Here is a 22,705-nt window from a genome sequence, read left to right as displayed (position 1 = left end):
GAACATGGGCGGGAGGGTGCTGTTATGCTCCTGTCCTGCTTGTGGGTTTCCTGTGGGCCGCCGGGCCGCCGCTGTGTGAACAGAATGCTGGACTAGATGGACCCTTGTGTCCTCTTTTAAAAATAGTAATCACCTCTCTCCAGAAAAACAAAGATGGCAACAGACATTACAGGACTGAAGAGGGTACATGGAGCAGGAGAGACCCACTTGCTGGGGTCAGTTGAGGAGCCCAGTCAAGTTCCTGGTTAATCCCACACTTAAGAACATCCAAAAAAGGCTTTGTTCCTGCGTCCCCCAAAGAAACAAAGACGGAATTGTTTCTGTCCTGCCTCCCCCACCCTCTGTGTGGAAGTCTGGAAGAAAAGCAGACTTTTCTTTTTCGTAGTCAAGCTCCGTCAGCAGATTCCACCGCAGGCCTGACATTCTTTTTTGATCAGAAATCTACCCACCAGCTTCATTTATTTCCCCTTGGAAAAACTTTAACTCCCTCTGCCCCTGTTGGACTAGCTGATAAAGCAGGAATTGGGGGGGGGGAACGCTGTGACCCACCAGATGGTGTTGGACTCTAACTCCCATCAGCACTAATGGTCGAAGTTGGTGGGAGTTGGAGTCCAACAGAATCTGGCAGACCACAGAGCCTGCTTCCACCCCTGCTACAAACCCTCGGCCCAGAGTACGAGTCCCGTCACCCAGTCCTTTACGGTAGACCAAATTGTCGGTGGGCAGAGGTGGTGATGCAGCAGTGCCTTCGGAGTTGTGGCCCCAGTGCTGTGGCTTTCACAACGGGTTGTAGTATCTTTGTTGAAAAACGAGAAGGATTTCTGGGATTTGTACACTGAACGGGATTTTTTTTAACTTCCTTCCAATTTAGATTCTGGCGCTATTCTGTACAAAACAACTTAGCAGTTAAATTTTCAACTGTGATGCTGTTTTCATTTCCCCTAAGCTTCCTGGGATATAGAGTGTAAATCAAACAAAATATTGTCTCCTTAGTAAAGGCTGACCTTCTGCAGGGGGTCCTTGAGGCCATCTAGTCTGACGCCTGCGCAACACAGGAAATCCAGAGCAAGCGTGTCCCTGCCGGATTGACTGCTCAGCCTCTGCTTGAAGCCCTGTAGTGAGGGAGAGCCCACCTCCCCTCTGGATCAGTGGCTGCATTGCTGAACTGCTCTCACTGTTAAGGCGCTTCTCCTAAAGCTCAGTCTAAATGGGCCCTCCTGTAACTTAAGCCCATTGGATCGAATTCTGCCCTCTGGGACAGCAGAGAACAGGTCTTTGCCCTGTTCGATGTGGCATCCTTTCCAAAGAGTGCTCTCATGTTCCCCCTTGATCTTCTCTGCTCCTGGTTAAACATTCCCAGACCCTTCAGCCTTGCTGCATAGGACTTGCTTCCCATACCTTGGACCAGTTTTGTTGCCATCCTCAGAGGCATCGAACTTCAGGTCAGGCCCATAAGCCCAAATCCAGTCTGCCTGGGGTCCCAATCCGCCCGCCCAGGGCTCCTCCACATGGCCCCCTTCCCCAGGTCCCACCCCCTTTCGCCTGACCACCAATGGTTTGCTGGTTTCCTCGCTTTTTCACATCTTCTCTCCCCATTCTTAAAGGTTAAAATGCCTCTCCTAAGAATTAGTCCCTGGAGGGAAGAGCTTCAGGATGCAATCCCACGCAGGTTTAGACAGAAACAAGTCCTACAACTCCCAGCATGCTCCAGCCAGGAGCATGCTGGGAGTTGTAGGACTTGTTTCTGTCTAAACTTGCATGGGATTGCACCCGAACACTGAAATATGCTTGTATTGGGGGGGCTTTTGGCTTCACCTGCTGCAGGAATGCAGCCTCTTTGAGCTTCCCCCAAACTGAATGGAGCCCTCACGGTGAAAGAGGTTCCCTGCTTCGACATCTGCCTATTTCACTATAGCAAATCTCACTTTACCCTAAGTCCTTCCTGGAATCTATCCAGATTTGGGGTGGGGGGCGCTACTCTGGGGCTTTGATGATCGTATATAACATCTATCATTTAGAGAGAGCCGTTACCTCCAGTGCCAGGAGCAATATGCCTCCGTATACCAGCTGATGAGGAACATGCACAGGACGGCTTCCCAAAGGCTTCTGGCTTGCCACTGTGGGAACAGATTGCTGGACCAGGTAGGCCTTTAGTCTCATCCAGCACGGCCCTTCTGATGTTTTTAATGCATATGGTGTTTTTACGGAGTACTTATGAAAAGGCAGTTCCCTGCCCCCAAGGCGCTTACAATCTAAAATGGTTATATTGGGGGTGGAGGGTGGAATCAGGATTGACAGCTGCCCAGATATTGTACTGTTGGACAGAAGAGTTAAAAAGAGAGCCAGTGTGGTGTAGTGGTTAGCGTGTTGGACTGGGAGTCAGGAAATCCAGGTTCTAGTCCCCACTCGGCCATGGAAGCTCACTGGGTGATTTTGGGCCAGTCACAGCCTCTCAGCCCAGCCCACCTCACAGGGTTGTTGTTGTTGTGAGGATAAAATGGAGAAGAGGGTTATGTACTCCGCCTTGGGTTCCTTAAGGAGGAAAAAAGGCAGGGTATAAATGCAATAAAAAATGCGATAAAAAAATTAAAGCGATAAAAAATAAAAAAGGTGGGATATAAATAAAAAAAACAAAAACAAACAATAAATAAATAAATAAAAAGGGCAGGATATAAATGCAACAAAAAACAAATAAACAAACAGCTTTGTCTGATTTGCACAAACGTAACAGCACTGCAGGACTCTGGAGTGGTGTTTATTAAGTAACTTTGGCATTGATCCAGAGACGCTTTGATGAAGGCCACACAAGAACAGCGAGGTGTGTGGGAAACAGCAAGTACAGCAGGAGAGAAAGACACACAACGGGAGTGGGCAGCATGGAAATGTGCCTTTGACTAAAGAGCTATTGCTGGATTCTGTGCCTTTCAGCTGAAAGGACTGTCATGCAGGCCAACTCTGCAGGATTGTCATACGATTTACTTTAAGGTCAGTCAAAACCCACACAACCATCACAGAGTCCATGCGTGCAAAGGCCGGAGACCCTTTCCCACAAAGGCAGGAAGCCTGGTGCAGTAAGAACTCTGTTGCAGCTTAAATCCCGTTGCTGGTAGTTTGCAAAAATCCACTTACTCCCTGTATTTTGAAGACAACATTAAAACTACTCTTCTCCCCTACATGCCGGAATACCACCTTCCACCTCAGTTTCCTGTTTTAACCAGCCTCTTTTGGTTTCCTGGTTCATTCCGTACTTCTTCCCGGCCTATGGGGAAACACCAGTGTGTCAAACCTCCCCCTTTTTGAGATATGGTGTAGCTCCTTCTGCCAGCAGTGTGAAGAGACCCCCCACCCCACCCCCTTTAGCATGCGGGAAATTCAGGGCCAAACTAACCAACACAAGAAATGCACAACTGCATTTCAAAGCAAGAAATCGCAGGCATGGGATGGGGGAGAGGTTCCACCCTGGGACCATGGGAAGGGAGGGCGAGCCTTTTCTCCACACTATGGTCCCAAGGAGAAATCGCTACTGATCTATGGAGGCTCAGTGTAATTTCCCCCTTCCCTAAGCTCAGAAATTCCTCAATCCCCACCCTGTCCTGTTTACGCTGTCGGTGTCAATCTCTCAGATGTTGCCAAGAGTTTATTACATTATCTGATGAAGGAGGTTACACTCCACGAAAGCTGGTGCCAGAATAAATGTGTTCCTCTTCAAGGCGCTACAACACTTTTTCCTGTTTTTGCTACAACAAAATCTGGGACCTGCGTTCTTTGGAAGCCTCGGTCTTGAAAACACCTCCAGCTTCTCTTTGGTGGAAAGACTTCGAAGCCAAGGGCAGCTGTGTGTGTGCGATTTTTATCGGGCCTGCCGCATATGGGGAGGTGGGGGAGTGTTCCCTCCTCTTCCCGCGATCCATCCCCGCCGCCCGTCAACACATGTGCCTGCAATTCCTCTTTAAGCATCAAGGCACTCCACACGGAGTTGTGCATTGCTCAGATCGCCTAGGCTTGGCCCCTGGGGAAGGCCCAGGTATTTAGGATCTGACCGTCTTTCCGCAACGATTGAAGGAATGAAACGACAAAAGGAGGGGGAGAGGCGGGCAGCACCAGCCGTTCGGAGACAGGAAGGAAGGCAACACTGCAGGACCGCCTACAGCTCAGCTGCAGAGAGCATACTTGGCATACGTACAGAACCTAGGTCAAAAAGTGTGTGACGAGTTTCCTATCCGATTTCTGTGAGGGGTCGTCAGCATCGCCAGGGGCAGGGAGGCCGTTACCCTCCGGATGTTGTTGGATTCAAATTCCCATTAATCCCAATGGGCAGGGGTGATGCGACTTGTAGTCCAGGCTATGCAACATCTGGGACCCCCATGCCTAGAGCATGCAACTTCCTGGCTCATTCCTCTTTCCCAGCATGCGTTGTGTCAAGCACAGGAAGTCTCAACCATGGAGCAGGGCAGCGCCGGCCTGATCCAACCACAACGAGGACGGCGTTTTACGAATTATTATCATTTAAAATATTTTTAGCTCACCTTGCAATAAACTTGTCTCCGCCCCCCCCCCCTCGAGGCAGGATTTTAAAGGATGACGATACACCACGAAGCAGATGGGAAGTAGAAAAGAAAGAAAACTCCCCCCGCGACCTTGCCTCTCAGTCAGATATTTAAAAGGTGTGGCCAATGGAAGAGGAAGTTGAGGAAGAGGCACAGAGCGCAAATATATGGATGTACTACCTTTAAAAATACAAGTGTATGAAAGACAGTGTTTGCCAAAACCACACGCGCGCACACATGGCTTCCTCCTCGATTTTCGGAGGTTAAATCCACGGGAAACCCCAAAAGACAAATACAAGGACAGGGGCTCACGATATGCCAGCACAAGTTACGTGGTCTCCATATAGCCCACACATGCACCCTCTTCACTGCGGTTCAGTCCTCCTTAGTTCAGCAGGATGAATGGGTTGCAGCGGTTCTCAAATTATTCCCACCCTCCACCCCACCCCCGATCATTCGAAAATTGCCGGGAGTCTCCACGGACCACTAAATAAGCGTTCTTTTTCTTCTACGAATCAAAGCACCCACATAGGTCATATTTTAATAACACTTTTTTTCCTCCAGTGATGGCATCGTCGTCAAAAGAAACAGGGTATTATGAGAATTACGAGGCCTGGACCAGGCCGCAGAGAAGGGTCCCTTTTGCTGGTAATTTCTCAAAGGGAAAAACGAGTCAGTTGCACCATTTGTTTGCCACGAAAGAGCCTCGATCGCGGTGGCCAGGAAAAATAAAAATCAAGTGCAGGGCGGAGCACCGATGCTCTCAGCAGTTTTGTTACCTTTTCGTGGACCGCCTTAACAGAGCTTGTGGACTGCAGTTTGAGAACATCCGATTCAGGGAGATGCCTTCCCCAGATGTTTGCTGCCGTCTCAAAGATGCCTCTCTGCCAAGTACATTTTCCAGACTGGTGCAACAGCATCACCTTTCTGCAAGCAAACCGCCACCTTCCCCGGACAAGGCGTGACCTCTCCAGAGGCAAAAGGGTCTGCAGGCCGGGAGTGAGCCCTTACCCGCCTGGCCACGATGGGTGAGTGAAGACAATGTTCCTTTTCTTCGCCCAGCGTGAAAAGACCGCCTTCTCCGTGATGAACCGATGCCCGCCTCGCGGGGCCCGCTCGTGGGCCAGGTACATCTTGCATTCGTCCATTCTGCCCTTCTCAAAGTAGTGGTAAGGCACGGGCGGGCGGCTCTTGTCTCTGCCAATCCCAGAGGATTCAGACAAGAAAACAGGAGGGGCGGGTTCAGACAACCACTCAGCAATACTGGATACTCAGTGGTCATCTGAACCTACCCTTAACAGGTGAAGAGTTGGGCACATTAAATCGGGGTGCACAAAATGTGGCCTGCATGTGGCCCCTGAGGTGTCATTTACTGGGGGGGGGAGCCTGATCAATCTTCCCCAACCTGGTGCCCACCAGATGTGCTGGACTCCAACTGGGTGGGAGCTGTTGCTGACACATCTGGCAGGCTCCAGCCTGGGGAAAGCTGAGTTCGATTGATTAAAAAGCATTAAAACGTTGAAAAAAACCATTAAAATGTTTTTAAAACATTCACTATTTTAAAATACAAATGCTTATTAAAAACTGCTGAGAACAGCCAGAATCCGAGGAGTGACTTTCTGCCTTCACTGTCGCACAGGGGCTTGGTTGAACCAGACCTATGCCTCCACCCCCCGTACCAAATTGATTTCCTAGGCCCCCGGATCTATTCCCCAGAACCCCAAGTCTCCATTGATGCTAATGGAAGGTTTCTCTGTCTGTTGATGCTAAAGGTAGTCACTCCATCGCCACGCAAGGGGCGATTTTTCAAGGGGGATTTCAGCTGGGGAGGGAAGGGTTAACTCCACCCTCCCCACATGCTGCAACATCCCACACCCCAAAATCTCTCCCTGCGTAGCTATTAGGTTTGGGGGGGGGGGAACCCTTTCCCATTGTTTGGGATGATCTTGGGCAAGGTGCAAATTAAAGGAAGAATTTATTTTAGTTGAGATCTGAGAAATCAATTGGCTGGCTTTGCCTCCTGTGAAATTTAAATATGTCATAGTCCTTATTTCTGCATTTGCATACACAGACATGCAAAATGGGCTGCACAATGCGGGCGAGGTGATCACGTCATGAAACGCCTACACTGCGCCAGCTGCACTCGTTACCGGTGTGTTCTTGAGCCCAATTTAAAGTGCTGGTTTCGATCTTTAAAGCCTTAAACGGTTTGGGACCAAATTCCTTGAAGGCCCACCTTCACCCTGTCAAGCTGCCTGCACTTTATGATTAGCAAGAGTCCCTTCTCACTTGCCCACCCGTGAGGGCATTGAGGTGGGTGACCACACGAGAGAGGGCCTTTTCTGCAGTGGCCCCTCACCTCTGGACTAAATGGCCATCAGGGGTCCTCCAGGCCTCGTCATTGCAGGCTTTGATGAAGGCCCTGAAGACGTCCTCCTTTACGCTGGCCTTCCCTTATTATGTTTAATCACATAAACATTATAGCTGCAATTGTGTGTTACAAGTTTTGTCTCATGTGGCATGTGGTGTTTTTTGAATGTTTGCTGTTTTTATTACCCTACTGGTTTGTTATTATGTGAGTTTTATTGCTGTACTTTGCCTTGGAAGGGGTCCTGCCCTGAAAAGCGGCCAAGAAAGATTTTAAATACATACTGGCTGGGGCATGCTGGGAGTTGTAGGACTTTTTTTTCTGTCTAAACATGCATAGGGTTGTGCTCTCAATAAAATAAATAGATATAAATCAACATACGCCCTTTTAATACAGATGTATGTTCAGTGGACCTGGGCTCCAGATCTTTTACGTGCCTAGCTGCTCTTACACAAGAGGAAATCCCTCTTCCAAGACAATAACTGCTACGGCCTGTTTTCTGCACCCTTTCAAAGCAAAGTAAGTTGCTTGCTCGTCAAAACGATTGTTTTAGTCATATGGGAACACATGCAGATTTCAGTCCAGTTACTGGACAATAAAAACTCATGGGTTTAAAATCCAGTGTCTTTAAGCGGGCAACAGCACTAGTGAAGGCACACAAGGGATGGAGCTGTGCCAAGAGCTGTCCTACATGCTCTCCTCCAGGGTGGTTCAAGAGGGACTTCATTGCCTAACCTCTGTAGGGAGGACAAAAAAAAAGGAGCTTCAGACCAGGATTTAAAAATCAACCCACACTGGGTGCATCCAGACGAGGCTTTTATCCTGCAATCGCCCTGCCTCGGTCATGGAATTTTATGGGGGATCCAGACGTTACTTTCCACTTGCAACACTCCCTATTTTCCCACTGCTCCTTTTGTCTTTTTACTTTCCACTGGAAACCCGTTCAGGAGGGAAGGACGGAAGAGCGGGACACTGCCTTTGAATTGGTAGCTCTAGGAACCCACCATCTGGAAGCACCCATCCTTGGGGGAAAAGGCAAGTGAGACATGTGCGTGTGGTCGTGGAGAGATGACAGAGACTTATAACCAGGGGCATAGTTGAGGGAGGGCTCACAGGGTCGACGCACCGGGTCTTTTTGATTAGCAGGGACGCTGATGTCATCTGCCACCCCCCTCAAAATCCCCTCCCCCATCTTCCCTCTGAGCTTAGCTGCAATTCTCACAGCAGCCGTGGGGGGAAATTAATTTCTCCAGCAACAATACATTGTTCCCAGTTGTAATGCAAATAATTTTCAGGTAGCTTGGTCTCTAATGAGCAATTAACACCCATTCTCATGACAAAAGACCTGCTCCTCCCGGAGGAGATGAAAACTGTTAGAACTGGCTTGTTGATATGGATCAACAAAGCTGCCTGACTTTGGGGGCTTTCCTTCAGGGTGTGGCTATAGAGACAGTCATGATGAGTGCCTGCACAACCAAAATTTACCAGTACATCACTGCTTGTAATGTTAGGTGTAGCGTGATGAAAGTAAATAGGGAGAATATTTTCTCCGTCTCTCAAAAGACCAGAACCCAAGGTCAGCTGATGGAACTCAGGAAGGACAAAGAAACATAGTTCTTCGCAAAGCACAGCATTTAAGGCATGTGATCCCATGTGATAGAAGGGGATGTTGAGAAGAACGCTCCTCAAGCATTGACAGGAGAGCAGGGTTGGGCAGCAGGAGTGGGACCTTTGGGTTGTATCCAGTGTTAATCCTACTGACAGTACACCCATTGAAATGAAGGGGACTGACGCTAGTCTAACCTTGGATACACCTTTTGGTCTGATCCAGGAGGGCCCTTATTTTGTAACACTGTAGGGCAGAGGACTAGATTCAGTTTCCTACCCAGGAAGACAGACCCATGTTCTGGCCACCCCACGGCCGTACCTGCAATAGTTCTCGCTGACCATGCCAAAGACAAAGATCTGCTCACACAGCTCCAGCGCCAAGACCATGGTGAACCAGCCGGTGCTCAGGAAAGAGCCGGATTTCATCCTGTGGATTGGAGGGAGAAGTCAGTTTCAGCTTGCGTGCCGTGAGGGAAAAGCTGTGCTTTTCTCTCTACGGCAGTCGACAGGAAAGGGACATAGCTCAGTGACAAAGCGCATGTCTCGCGTGCAGACGGTCCTAGGTTCAGGTGACGAAGGTACTAAATCGGTGCAGGATGCTGTAACTGACTGGATGAGGGCCAAGGAACTCTGGGTCAATCCAGGCAGGTCAGGAGATTTTATTTATTTATTACATTCCTACCAGTGGAGTCTGGTGGCTCCGACGTCAGTGGGGCGGTGAACCTGCTCCGGGTTTCAGACAGAACCCTAAAGGAGCTATCGTGAAAGTTCGTTTGAGGTGGCCTTGTCCGAAGCAATGGGGCACACCAGGTCTCTCAGGCAACATCCTTCTGTTGAGATGGTTGCAGGGGCTTGGCGAGCAGAGGTGAGGGTGCCTCAGGAATCGTAAATGTCTCAAGGAACGGTCCGTGTTCAGCGGGAGGGCCTGGCGGTGGTGTCCGATTCATGGGGGAGGAGAGGAGGGATCTATCAAAGTGGCTATTAGCCACAATACCTAAGGGAGCCTCTAGGTAGGGAAGCAATATACCTTGGACCAGTGGAGGCTGGTGGCGCCCATGCCAGTGGGGCGGTCATTCCACTCCGGGTTTCAGTCAGAACCAGCCAGAACTCTAAAGGAGCTGCCCAAGGTGTGCCCCAAGTCAAGCTTCCCACCCTGGGTAGCTCCTTTAGAGTTCTGGCTGGAACCCAGAACGGATTCCCCACCAGCCTCCACTGAATGATATCCCGCCTTTTTTCCTCTTGATCTTCCTCCTCTCCATTTTATCCTCACAACAACAACCCTGTGAGGTAGGTTGGGCTGAGAGTCTGTGACTGGCCCAAAGTCACCCAGTGAGCTTCCATGGCCGAGTGGGGACTAGAACCCGGATCTCCGGAGTCCCAGTCCAACACTCTCGCCACTGCACCACCTCGGCTCTCAGATGTTGTTACTGGGTGGTTGCTCTGCCTGGGCTAGTGGTGTTCCGCCTGTTCTGGAGGGTGCTGAGCTCCCCCTAATGGAGGGGTGTGGAACGTTAGGCCATCAGGCCACATCCGGCCCACCTGAGACGCCAACCCGGCCCCTTGCCGTGTCCCCAGACAATAGCTGGAGCTTTCTCCCACCTGTTCTTCCCTGTCTCCAGCTGGAAGAGCTCGTCGCAGTGGGCCATCATCCTGTCGGTCAGCGTGTAGAGATGCAGGCCTGGGTACATCTCCTTGACCTTCAGGAGTGTCCGGTAGACCAAGCCGACCTTCTCCCGGTTCATGTGCTTGGTGGGGCCCCAGATGACGTAGACGGTGTCTCGGGACTGCTTGAAGAAGTAGGACTGATTCCTCAGCAGCACGGGGATGCTGGTGTGGGAAACCACCCTGACCGTGCTCCTGCCGCCCACATCCCTCTCGTAGCCCTGCGTGGGGGCCTGGTTCATCCGCAGGACGCACTCCTTCGCGTCAATCTCCTTCCCCAAGCGCGAGCCCAGCATCTGCCCTGAGCTGGACACCACGGCGCACTGGCGGCATGGCATGTGAGCCAGCGGCTAGGGAGAGAAGGAGAGGTCAGTTCCCAAAGGAAGCTCGCAGAAGGCCAGGAAAAGAAGGCGATGGTGACCCCTGCCGCCCAGCCTTCATGTCCCCTTTAAATCTTGGATCTGGGCCAAACGAGAGGAAGGGGGCCTGTTACCAAGCGAGAGGAAGGGGGCCTGTTACCAAGCGAGAGGAAGGGGGCCTTTTTTCCAAGCGAGAGGAAGGGGGCCTGTTACCAAGCGAGAGGAAGGGGGCCTGTTACCAAGCGAGAGGAAGGGGGCCTTTTTTCCAAGCGAGAGGAAGGGGGCCTGTTACTAAGCGAGAGGAAGGGGGCCTGTTACCAAGCGAGAGGAAGGGGGCCTGTTACCAAGCGAGAGGAAGGGGGCCTTTTTTCCAAGCGAGAGGAAGGGGGCCTTTTTTCCAAGTGAGAGGAAGGGGGCCTGTTACCAAGCGAGAGGAAGGGGGCCTGTTACCAAGCGAGAGGAAGGAGTCCTGTTACCAAGCGAGAGGAAGGGGGCCTGTTACCAAGCAAGAGGAAGGGGGCTTGTTACCAAGCAAGAGGAAGGGGGCCTGTTACCAAGCGAGAGGAAGGGGGCCTTTTTCCAAGCGAGAGGAAGGGGGCCTGTTACCAAGCGAGAGGAAGGGGGCCTTTTTCCAAGTGAGAGGAAGGGGGCCTGTTACCAAGCGAGAGGAAGGGGGCCTTTTCTCCAAGCGAGAGGAAGGGGGCCTGTTACCAAGCAAGAGGAAGGGGGCCTGTTACCAAGCGAGAGGAAGGGGGCCTTTTACCGAGAGAGAGGAAGGGGGCTTTCACCTCTGCAAAGAGTGCCCCTTTTTGGAGATCTGGGGTGTGTGTCTGCAAACAAAGGCAAAAGTATTCCGCCATTTGAACTGCAGGCAACTGTGACAGTACGTGTACGTATATTATGAATGCTTGGCTGTAGATGTGTATCCCTGTTATGGCTCCGTGTCTGATGGTGAGTATATCCAGGGTGACAGTGGGATGAGTGACAGGAGGTGTGGTGTACTTGCATACGTGAGATGAGTGAGCAAGCGAGCGAGTGCGGGATGTGCCCGTGTGAAGCGTGTGTGATATATGAGCAGGGAGCTGTGTGTGTGGAGGGCAGCAGGGCCTGTCACGAGTGAGGGTTAGAGACAGGGACAGGGTCTGCAGGGAGTGTGAAGAGAGGAGGTTTGTGAAGAGTCAGATTATGATGAGATGAGAGTGATTAGGACTTGTGCGGATCAGATCAAAGTGGTTATTTACTGTTTTTTATTTATTGTATTATATCCCGCCTTTTTTCCTCTTGCAAAGAACCCCAGGTGGCTGACATTATCTTCCTCTCCATTTTGTCCTCACAACAACAACCCTATGAGGTGGGTTGGGCTGAGAGTCTGTGACTGGCCCAAAGTCGCCCAGTGAGCTTCCATGGCCAAGTGGGGACTAGAACCCGGATCTCCCGGCTCCCAGTCCAACATTCTCACCACTACACCATGCTGGCTGTTCAACATCATAAGTCTGTAAATAATAATAAATACTCGTTGAATCAAATGCTATGCCTACGGCTCGTGGCTACGTAGGGGCAACCGTACTAAGGAGAATGACAAAGGCCAGAGTGAAAGGCCAGGGTGTCTTCACCGCTTGAGGATTAGGTGTGGCGGACCCGAGGTGAAGGACCTGGTGGCAGCGGTACTGAGCGTCCGTGTGGTGGAAGGTGTTGCCTGTCGCGGGAACGGCCTTACAGAAGAGGTATTCTCGCTGGGAAACAGGCAGGAATGCCACCGCAAGAATTTCTGCCGTCCCTCCGAAGTGGCTTTGTGCCATCAACGTTGACTGGCTGCGGTGCTAGGACAGCCTCGCATTCGCTGTGTGACATCCACTGCATCGTGAAGGCAACCTCATTTTTTGTAGGATGCCAAAGCACCTGCGAATTGGGCAGCAAACAGCCCAGGAAGCTCGTGAGCCCGGAGGAGGGATGTTTCATGAGACATTTTGTGCCCCATGAAAGCATGACCTTATTTTTTAGATTTTTTTTTGCCCAAAATTAAATTAAGTCCAATTAACTGAAGCGGACAGGGGAGCCGTCAGTTCAAATTCCTGCTCAGCTGTCAGCCTCTCCCCTAAACCCTTCTCTTCTCATTCATCTAAGCTTTATACTAACAGACCAAGCATAACTGCTGCCATCTTCTTGGCGAGCCAGCCATTGGTGGGCATAATATTCCCTCTACTTCCAAAGCTTAGGCTAGGAGCGTCGCTGTGTATGCATCCAAAACAGAGCCAGCCACACACAAAACGGAGGTATAAGCACACTTGGAGAAACGGCAAGGTTTGCAGAAGTACATTTAAAAAATCTCGAGAAAAAAGCCTGAAGAAAACTTTTTTCAAAGCTTAAAAAAAAAGAAACCCCAAACAGCCCACTGAGAATTGAACATGATCAGTGGGCACAGAATGGTGGCTGGCGGGGAATGGGGTCTCCTGGAAGAGGGCATGGCTGGCTGGAACCCTGAATGGGAGTGTTCCACACTGCAATATTTTGTTGCAGGTCTCACTCATCTTCCAGTTGTTTCTTGAACCCTTTTCTTGAACACAAACGCACTCAAACTAAGCAGGGCCAGCCCTGGTTAGTACTTGGATGGGAGACCGCCTGGGAATCGGGCTTCCTGCTATGAGCAGGGGGTTGGACTCGATGGTCTTGGAGGCCCCTTCCTGCCCTATGATTCTATGATTTGCACACATGTATTCATTCATTCATTCATTCATTTTTTCATTCATTTACAATATTTATATACTGCTCCACATCAAAGATTTCGAAGCGGTGAACAACAGATAAAAGAATAAAACACAGATCTAATCACAACCACACACATGCACAGTATTTCTAGACTGATGTGCATTGCAGTAATAACAACAATGATAAAATTAATAATAATACTCAGTTCTCTTGAGTGCCATGTAGCCGTAATCCTGTGCATTGAGCGGGGGGTTGGACTTGATGGTCTTGGAGGCCCCTTCCAACCCTATGGTTCTATGATTCTAGGTCAACAGGGTCGAAGCACAATGAGGTAGCAGAGTGGCCTGTACAGGCTACAGGAGTGGGGGTGGGAATCCCATTTTTTAATGCATCCCTGTGCAAAAAAAGAAAAAAGAGGAAGCCACCCTGCAAGCAGAAAACTAGCATGGCAGGAACGGCTAACGCACCTTTCCCTATTTTAGTTTTTTTTTGCTTTGACAGGACTTTTTTCCCCTTCTTAAAAAATGCCACCCCCAAAGTGCAGCATCCAGTGGTATGCCCCATTGTACCCACTCAGGATCCCACCACCACATCTTGATGGGTATGTCAGCCAAGGTCATGTCACGACTGCCATTGCTCCTGAAACCGCAAGGCCCGACTCACCTTCCCATCAGGGACGCTGATGTAGCCCTCGAACTGGGCGACTCTAGAGGCAGGCGGCAGCCGTCTCCCCTGTTCTTCCGGACGCCGGCAGCTGAGCCAACACACAGGCATGCAGAAGCGAGGGCAAAGCAGGACATAAATGATGGAGCAGGCGCACACCAGAACCAGAGTCAAGAACAGGCGGGGCTGAAAGAGAGACGTGGGATTTTCCTGTGGGCAGCCAGGAAGCTGTCCGCCACAGAAGGGCGGGATCTCATGAGCTCAAGTCCCAGGAGGGTAGATTTAGGTTGAACATTACAATGGCAAGAACAGTTGGACAACCACTGACCTAGGGCAGGGGCGGGGAAGCCGCTTTCAGCCCGAGGCCAAATTCCATTTCAGAGAAGCTCTCAGGCACCACATTCCAGTGGTGGGTGTGGCCAAAGGCAAAAGGGGAGTGGCCAAAAATGAAAACCCAGCCCATTGCTGCTCAAAGCTCTTACTGTCAGTAACGAACGAAGCCTTTGGAGGAGCATTCCGACCTTGTAGAATGGAGGGGAAACTGCACAAAAGCTGGGAATCCACCCCATGATCAGTGGTCAGGAGAACAGGGGTGGGACCAGGTTGGGACCCAAAGGGTCGGACTGGAACTCCAGGAAGGCTGGATTTGGCCTCTGGGCCTAAGGTCCCCCACCCCTGAGCTAGGGGCTGGTAGGGTCTCCAAATACAAGCAGGGGCTGCAAATACATCTGCTGGGTATGCAGCACAACTTCTCTTTAATAATGGCTTGTCTCATGCAGCTAATCGTTGGTGGTGTAAACCAGCAAATGCTTCTTTTATTCATATGTTTTGGAAACGCCCAACAGTCGCCTCCTTTGGGGAGGAAGCTATCACATGGATAAACTTTGTATTGGAAAGCTCCTCAATATTTACTGATGTACATGTTCTCTTAAAATTCTTTACCTACTTCTTGCAATGTAACACACAGTCAGCGTAAATGGATTTTTCATGCCCTCTTGACCACTAAAAGACTGATATTGCCATACTGGAAGGATAAAAGCTCACTGCCTATAATGCAAGGGATTGAAGACCTAACAACACTAGCAACATTTGAAAGATGTTCAATGATCAATGAAAGATGTCCACTTGAAAGAGTGGCATATAGGCGCAATAGTTCAGTGTGACAGAGAACATGCATTGCATGCAGGAGGTCCCAGGTTTGCTCCCCAGCTTCTCCAGGTAGGGTGAGGAAAAGAATCCCGTCTGAGATCCCGGAGAACCGCTGCCACTGAGAGCCAGTGTGGCGTAGTGGCAAGAGTGTTGGACTGGGAGCCGGGAGATCCGGGTTCTAGTCCTCACTCGGCCATGGAAGCTCACTGGGTGACTTTGGGCCAGTCACAGACTCTCAGCCCAACCTACCTCACAGGGTTGTTGTTGTGAGGATACAGTGGAGAGGAGGAGGATAATGTAAGCCGCCTTGGGTTCCTTGCAAGAGGAAAAAAGGCGGGGTATAAATGCAACAAATAAATAAATAAATAAATACTGGGCTAGATGGACCAAATGGTCCAACTCAGTATAAAGCAGCTTCCTATGTTCACTTGCAAATGGACTTATATTTGGATATTTGGTCTGATTTTACTGAAGTTTATGTGTAATGTGTTCCTTTTTCCTTTTTTTTTTTTTTAGAATGTTGTAATATTTGAAACTGAGGCCTTGCGTGTAGTTACACTTGCGATTTTCTATTAAAAATGTTGTTTTTGTTTGTCTGTTTTGCTGAAACTTGTAATAAAAATGATTTTAAAAAATCTGTTGATGCTCTGGATTTCTTGCACTGAGCAGCGAGGCCTGACTAGATGACCTCTAAGAAACCCCTCCAACTCTAGGGTTCTAGAATTGCCTTGGCATGGCCAGGGTCACCACATCTTAGAACATCATCTCATATTTATTCAACAGGACTTACAGCCTGTCACATCCCAAGGAACATTGGAAGCTGCCTTAGACTAGGACAGACTATTTGTTCATCCGGCTCAGTCTTGTCTACTCTCCAGGGACTCGGTCAGAAAAGGCTATCTCCCATTACCAGAGACTTGATCTTTATTTTATTTATTTGATCCACAGGATTTTTACCCCACGCTTCAGCCAAAAAAGGCTACCAGAGCGGCTTACGGAGATAAGACAGTCCCTGGCCTCAGGTTTATGATCTAAAAGGCACAAAAGGAAAAGGGGATAGGAGGGGAAAAAAGGAGAAGCAAAATTCAGGTACCAGTTCTAAATTTCTACAGGAGGTAGAAAGGGGTTGAAAGAGCAAGGTATGTGGTGTACTATGAAGCTCAAGATCCTCTCCCATGAAAGCCTACCATGCTAAAGACTACATATATTCATTTTTCTACCCTACCCCCACAGAGATGCCTGAGTGCATCTTCTGGAAATGACGTGCAATTGGGGGTTGGGGGGGGGCAGAGAGAGAGAGAGATGTCTGGCTTGCAGGATCTGTGTTGTTTATATTATATTAAAACCCCGAGGTCTGCCAACAAGCGCCGAAAAGTGGCTGGATGAGGCGGGGATATACTCTTAGAATTAAGGAACAAGAGTGCCTCTGAGCACATGCTCAACTTAGGAATTTGGTTTCAGTCCCAGAACAGTCCAGTCACACAAAAATCCACTCCTGGTCCCTCCCCCACCCTCCCAATTTAAGCCTAATTTAGAAGGGGAAGAGTAGAAAGAAGTCTATCTTGTTGCAATAGGGCCACCTTTCCCAACCTGGCTGGGGAATGCTGGGAGTCGTAGTCCCAACAAATCTGGAGGGCACCACATTGGGAAAGGCTGCAGTAGGGAGGCAGAAATCCTTGGTAATCTACCAATCTTGATAATCTTGGTAATGACCCAGAGATCTTCCTGAAGACCTCAATCTACCTTCTTTCTTTTCTTTTTATCATGACATTTTATCTCATTTCAAACTGAAGCTAACAAAATGAAGGCGACAAAAAGAAGAACATACATAACAATGAATCAAGATCGCTAAAGAAACAAAGGAATTCATTCATTATAATTCTTAGTCTATAACCAATATGCTCACGGAGCTTCTACAGAAAAACAGCCTACGTGGGAGCTCAGTACCTAACGAAAGAGGACAAAATACAATGTATGCAGCATATAAAAGCAGCGCGTGCACGTGTGTTATTTTGTGCGTATGTGTGCATTAGCCAGAAAAAATACAGGCCGCTGGACTTGGTGGCCGACTTGGTTGGAATTTGATCAAAAGTTTCGAGGGCTTCAACACAGAAAATAAATGGAAAGCAGGGTGCCCTAACTTTCTTCAAGTTATGATCCCTTGCTTGCTGCACTTGCTGAATTAAGTAAGTTAAGGGTGCAATCCTATGCACGTTTAGACAGAAAAAAGTCCTACAACTCCCAGCATTCCCCAGCCAGCAAGGATCTGTCTAAACATGCACAGGATTGTGCCCTAAGTAAGCTTATACATAGTCATAGGCTCTCAAACTGTATCAACCCACTACTCTGTCCACCCCTAATGTACAAAGTACATTACTTTGTACTTTGTACATTAGTACAAAAACCTTCTGCCCACCCCTAATGTACAAAGTTGGATTAAAAACTGCCCTGTTGGTGATCCCCAAGAAGCCAGTTTGAATAAAAACCCCTTACATCATTTCCAGAACAATCACAGACTTCAAGATCTGGCGAGCATCCAGGAGGAAAGGATCCCAAAGTGAGATGATACGAAGAAACAAAATGTATGAGCGTGACCTCACATTTCCGATGCTCAAGTTACAGGCACTGAAATGAGATCAGCGGTTTTCCCCTCCACTTTTAACATATTCCTTCTTACATCCACACTTGGGGGAACTCTAATTCATTTCATCCAGCCTTCTCCAACTTGCCCTCCAGATGTTTTGGACTTCAGCTCCCATCCATCCCAGCCAGAGTGGCCAATGGTGAGGAATAATGGGAGTCGTGGTCAAAAAAACCCTCTGAAGTCCTCTGGAGGGTTGGGAAAGGCTGTTTTAAGCCCTGGTTAGTTCAAACAAGCCAAAATCAAACTGTGGTTTAAGAACCTAGCTTGTTCGCCTAGGCATAATTTAAACCGGGGCAGACAACCTGGTATCCTCCAAATGTTTTGGACTACAACTCCCACAATCCCTGGCCATGCAGTCTGGGGTTGATGGGATATGTATTCCAAAACATCCGGAGGGCACCAAGTTGCCTATTTCTGATTTACACTAAGCAGAGTTCCCCCGCGTCTGGACATTAAAAGTGGATGCTTCTGATCCTCTCCTTGCGCCCACACCAAAGGGAGACGGGGGGCACATGAATCCCTTGAGATTCGCATGAGTAACAGTATACTGCAGTTTAGCATTACATCCAAACTGGGCCACACATTGGCCTTAGATACGCTATTTAGCACACCCCGCAGGCCTGTTGGCAGCCAGCACCTCTCTGACACCGGTTGTTTGCAAAGCATTGTTCTGTGATCTGAGTGGCGTGCTTTCGAGAGGCTTGCATTAGGCGCCATAATTGGCTTAGAACCTCTCAGCGTGAGGCAGAGCCGTGGCTCCAAACCAGCAATGAAGCTTGTAGGAATTGCTGTTTTTCCGGAGAACGTAAGAACTGAAGAGGAGCCGTGCTGGATCACACCACAGGCCTAGGCAGTCCAGCAATCGATCTGCCCAGTGCCCAGCCGCTGTCGTGCATGGCACGCCCCTAAGCAGAACAGCAGGGCCTCCCTCTCATGTCCCCCAGCAACTGGCAAGACATCTGCTTGCAGAGATAGCCGTCCATGCAAGCTGCAGTTGGCAATCGCCCCTAGTTGGCAAGCTGAGCGTCAGCATGTGGAACGGGGAGAAAAATACTCCTGCACCGGGTGTGTTTTTACGCTCTTTGGTTTTATGCCATGTCTTACGGCGAGAGGCAAAAGAAATCTAACAGGGTCTCTCCTGCAGTGTGTTTTGAACACAATTTATTTGGAACATCTTCCACTAGGGCAGCGTAAGAAGAAAAGGAAGCATGTGTGTGTGTGTGTGTGTGTGGGGGAGCTGAAAGCGAAGGTGACCTCCACAGTGGACAAAGAACAGGGGTGCAAGCGTACGTCCCACCCACACCTGCGCCCACCCTGTGTACTTACAAGTGCCTGCATCCTTTTAAGGTCTGATCAGCCATGTATCCGCCTTGGGCCTCAGGGAGCAATGCCCTGAAAAAACAACAAGAAAAACTAAGACAAATGGATGGGTCACGGGGCTAGTTCTCAGTGTTGTCTCAGCAGTGCAGAGGCATTTGGTCACCTCAGGGAGATTCTCTAAACCAGGGCAGGCAGAACATGCAAATACTCTGAGGTGGGGAAGAAACATGAAATAGCCTCCCCACCTAGTGTGCCTCCAGATGCCTTGGTCGACAACTCCCATTCTCCCCAGCCAGCTGGGTGTGAATGATGGGAACTATAGTCCAACACATCCCAAGGGCACCCGGTTGGGAAGAGGCTGCAGTAGAACATCCAGCAGAGTCAATGGGACTAGATTTGGGAGAAGGTTCTGTTCATTTAACACATTTTATAGTCCGCCTTACCATTAAAAGTGCTCAAGGCAGCTTTGAACGGGAGTGGAAATAAGGAATATGTTAAATCACAAGACGGAAGATAAAGAGGATCAGGAGACAGCAGATTAGAAACTGCAAAGCCAGGGAGTTTAAAATCTCAAACAGTTTGGAAGGAGGGATGCTCGCTGAAAGAGAAAAGCCTTTGCGAGCGGGCAGGAAGCCACGAGGGAGGGGACAAGGTGGGTCTGTCTCTGGTCTGGGCCAGTTCACATGAAACGAAGGTGGTTAATGAGCCGTGGTGGGTCATTAAACTCCCTGATGCGTGCCGGGCGCATGCCGCCTGATCTGGCTAATTGCCTGCGCTGGGTGAGGTTTGTTGTGCCATGTGAACCCGGCGAAGGTGGCTGGCTGGGATGGCAACCAACCACTCAGCAACCCGGGATTCTGGGCGGTTTGTGCAAACCCGGTCCTGGTCTACATAGATGGCTCCCCCCGCCCCCTGGCTCAGCCCAATGCGACAGACATTGGCGGGACGCAGGTGGTTTTCTGCGAATTCACTATATATCTTTGATTTCATTTTTTGAAACTTTGCTAACTGACTGGCCTCTGCACATTTCACTTGTGTAACATCCTTAGCTCGAAATAACAAGCCTTGATGAGATGTATGCATTCAGGAACATGGGCAGCTGCCTCACACCATCAGACCGTGGCAGCTTTCCCCAAGCTGGTCGTTGGGGAAAGCTGCGTCCCGCCAACTGCAGCATAGCTGGGAAGACTGAAGAATAGCCCTTCTCCAAAAAAAAGTTTTGTGTGTGTTTAAATTACATGTACATGCTTCACCTGTGCTTCCACCAAGAGACTCAGAAGTCCCCCCTTCCTATTTTACCCTCACAACGGTCCTGCAAGGTAGATTAGATTCAGAGAAAGCGAGTGGGCCGTGGTCACCGGGGGAGTTTCACAAATGTTCTGAATCTAGGTCTCACAACCTACTCCTTCCCTAACCCGGTGCCCTCCAGATGTTTTTGACCCCAACTCCCATAATCCCCAGCCAGCATGGCCAATGGTCAGGAATGCTGGGGGTTGCAGTCCAAAACATCTGGAGGTTTGGGGAAGGCTGCTCTACCCATGTCGTTAAGTGGCCACAACGAGATGAGACCCCTTTCCCCTGGTTGCATGGGGCTGGTCTGGAAATCGAACCCAGGCCCTCTCGCCCCCACAGCGAGAATCAAACCCCCAGACCAACAATTTGTTTCACTGCGACCAACGGCCTTGGCCCAACCTGATATGGAAGCTCAAAAATCATGAACTGCAACTCACTGCTGAACTCTTGGGTTGGATCCTGCCCTGCTTGGGAACTTTTGTCCCATCAGCACAACATTCTTTTCTGGTGTGTTTCTTACTCAATGCATATTTTAAATGCTCGACCATAACACTGTCTTCTTAGATAGATAAATACTGTTAATAATAATTCATAAGACCAATACATTTACCCCCAACCACTCCAGCAAGAACAAGGGCATAAGAACGTGAGAAGAGCCCTGCTGGATCAGACCAAGGGTCCATCTAGTCCAGTGTTCTGTTCACGCAGTGGCCAACCAGCTGCCCACGGGAAACCCACAAGCGGGACACGAGTGCAACAGCACCCTCCCGCCCATGTTCCCCAGCAACTGGTATATCCCCAGCAACTGCCAAAATCTACTCCAGAACTGACATAGACACAAGCTATGGCTTCCTAGGGGAGGAGAAAGGCGCTCTGCACACGCTCCACAGCTCCTTCTTTTCTTCATCACTGGGCGATCTAATCGATATCTCAATGGGGGGGGTGATTTTCCTCGGAACAAAGCAGGCATCGTAAGGACATGAGAAGAGCCCTGCTGGGTCAGACCAAGGTCCAGTCAGCCCAGCAGTCCAGTCCGTTCACTCAGCGGCCGACCAGCTGCCCACGGGACACCCACCAGCAGGACACGAGCGCAGCAGCCCCCCCCAAACTGGTGCAGACAGGCACCCTGCCTCTGCCACGGGGGTCGCGCAGAGCCGGCAGGGGGCACGTCACCTAACGCGCATTCCTTAGGGCGAGGAAAGCGCGGCCCTCCAGACGTTGCCGGACCGCAGCGCCCATCATCCCCAGCCGTGGCTACGCCGGCGGGTGCCGACGGGCGCTGCAGCCCGACGCCGGGCGGGGCTTTGGTGCTTCAAAGCCGGATCCGCGCCGGCTCCCCGGCCCGCGCGCGGGACACAGCCCGGCGGCGGCGGCGAGAGCGCGGGCCGGCGCCTGGGTCCGGGGGAAAGACGGGCAGCCGGGGCGGCGGAGGGCGGCGCGCGGCTCGGCGCTCCCCCGGGCGGCGAGGGCGCGCGAGCGGCCTCCCCGCCAACACCTACCAGCCTCGCCGGGCTCCGCTGCCTCCAGCGTCGCGCCCTCGCCGAAAGCGCGGCGCCCAGGCCCGGCGGGCGGGCGGGCGGGCCGGCCGCGGCTCCTCCCTCCTGCCGCCCGCCCGGCCGCCGCCCGCCCGCCCCCTCCGGCTCGCCGGGGCCGCGGAGCCGCCGCCGCTCTCGGGGCCGGCGGAGCGCAGCGCAGCGCAGCGGAGCAGAGCAGAGCAGAGCGCACGGGCGCGCCAAGCGGGCCCGGCCCGCCGGCGCCCAGCTGCTCTGTCGCGGCCAGGGCGCGCGGCGGGCGCCGCCGGGCAGGGCTGCGGGCCGAGCTGCAGGGCCCTCCGGCGCGCCAGGGGCGGGGGCGGCCGGAGCCCAGGCCGGGGCGAGCGCGACCATTACCTGGCGCTCCCATCCCGCGGGGGGGGGGGCGGGCGGCCCGACGCAAGGAGCCTCCGAGCGGGACAGCGGCGCGCCGGCGCCCGCCCGAGCGACTGGCGCGCTGCCTCCGATGCCGGAGGAAATAAATCGCCCCCCCGCCCCGAGCAGCAGACTTCGGTCGCCTCGCCCGCCCCGTACCCCCCCAGCAGCAGACTTCGGTCGCCTCGCCCGCCCCGTACCCCCCCCAGCAGCAGACTTCGGTCGCCTCGCCCGCCCCGTACCCCCCCAGCAGCAGACTTCGGTCGCCTTGCCCGCCCCGTACCCCCCCCAGCAGCAGACTTCGGTCGCCTCGCCCGCCCCGTACCCCCCCCAGCAGCAGACTTCGGTCGCCTCGCCCGCCCCGTACCCCCCCCAGCAGCAGACTTCGGTCGCCTTGCCCGCCCCGTACCCCCCCAGCAGCAGACTTCGGTCGCCTTGCCCGCCCCGTACCCCCCCCAGCAGCAGACTTCGGTCGCCTC

General features: G+C 51.4%; 1 protein-coding gene across 4 annotated transcripts; it reads right to left on the bottom strand.

Annotated features, from left to right (window-relative positions):
- Nucleotides 1–4,711: 4,711 nt before the first annotated feature.
- Nucleotides 4,712–22,302, bottom strand: ST6GALNAC4 (ST6 N-acetylgalactosaminide alpha-2,6-sialyltransferase 4). Of its 4 annotated transcripts, none has more exons than XM_084821038.1 (7): nucleotides 22,209–22,302; nucleotides 19,033–19,098; nucleotides 16,020–16,093; nucleotides 13,914–14,099; nucleotides 10,123–10,535; nucleotides 8,843–8,950; nucleotides 4,712–5,744 (listed from the first exon to the last, which is right to left on the bottom strand). In XM_084821038.1, exons 4-7 carry the CDS (start codon nucleotides 14,022–14,024, stop codon nucleotides 5,555–5,557), a joined length of 822 nt encoding a protein of 273 aa, XP_084677164.1. In that variant the 5' UTR covers nucleotides 14,025–14,099; nucleotides 16,020–16,093; nucleotides 19,033–19,098; nucleotides 22,209–22,302; the 3' UTR covers nucleotides 4,712–5,554. The 4 variants fall into 4 exon arrangements, with proteins under 4 accessions (XP_084677164.1, XP_084677165.1, XP_084677163.1 ...); XM_084821039.1 differs by lacking the exon at nucleotides 22,209–22,302 and adding an exon at nucleotides 21,819–21,882; XM_084821037.1 differs by lacking the exon at nucleotides 16,020–16,093.
- Nucleotides 22,303–22,705: the final 403 nt, after the last annotated feature.

This window comes from Heloderma suspectum, chromosome 14 (genome assembly GCF_057233095.1).
Source record: "Heloderma suspectum isolate Gila_16-S chromosome 14, 16-S_ref, whole genome shotgun sequence".
Taxonomy (NCBI): Eukaryota; Metazoa; Chordata; class Lepidosauria; order Squamata; family Helodermatidae; genus Heloderma; species Heloderma suspectum.
This window is presented reverse-complemented; position numbering and strand designations above follow the sequence as displayed.

Excerpts from the sequence above, each read along its gene's own strand:
- ST6GALNAC4 (XM_084821037.1), bottom strand. Across the intron at positions 10,536-13,913 it reads TCAGCGTCCCTGATGGGAAG|CCGCTGGCTCACATGCCATG; the intron begins GTGAGTCGGGCC and ends TTCTCTCCCTAG. Across the intron at positions 8,951-10,122 it reads CTGGAGACAGGGAAGAACAG|GATGAAATCCGGCTCTTTCC; the intron begins GTGGGAGAAAGC and ends TCCAATCCACAG.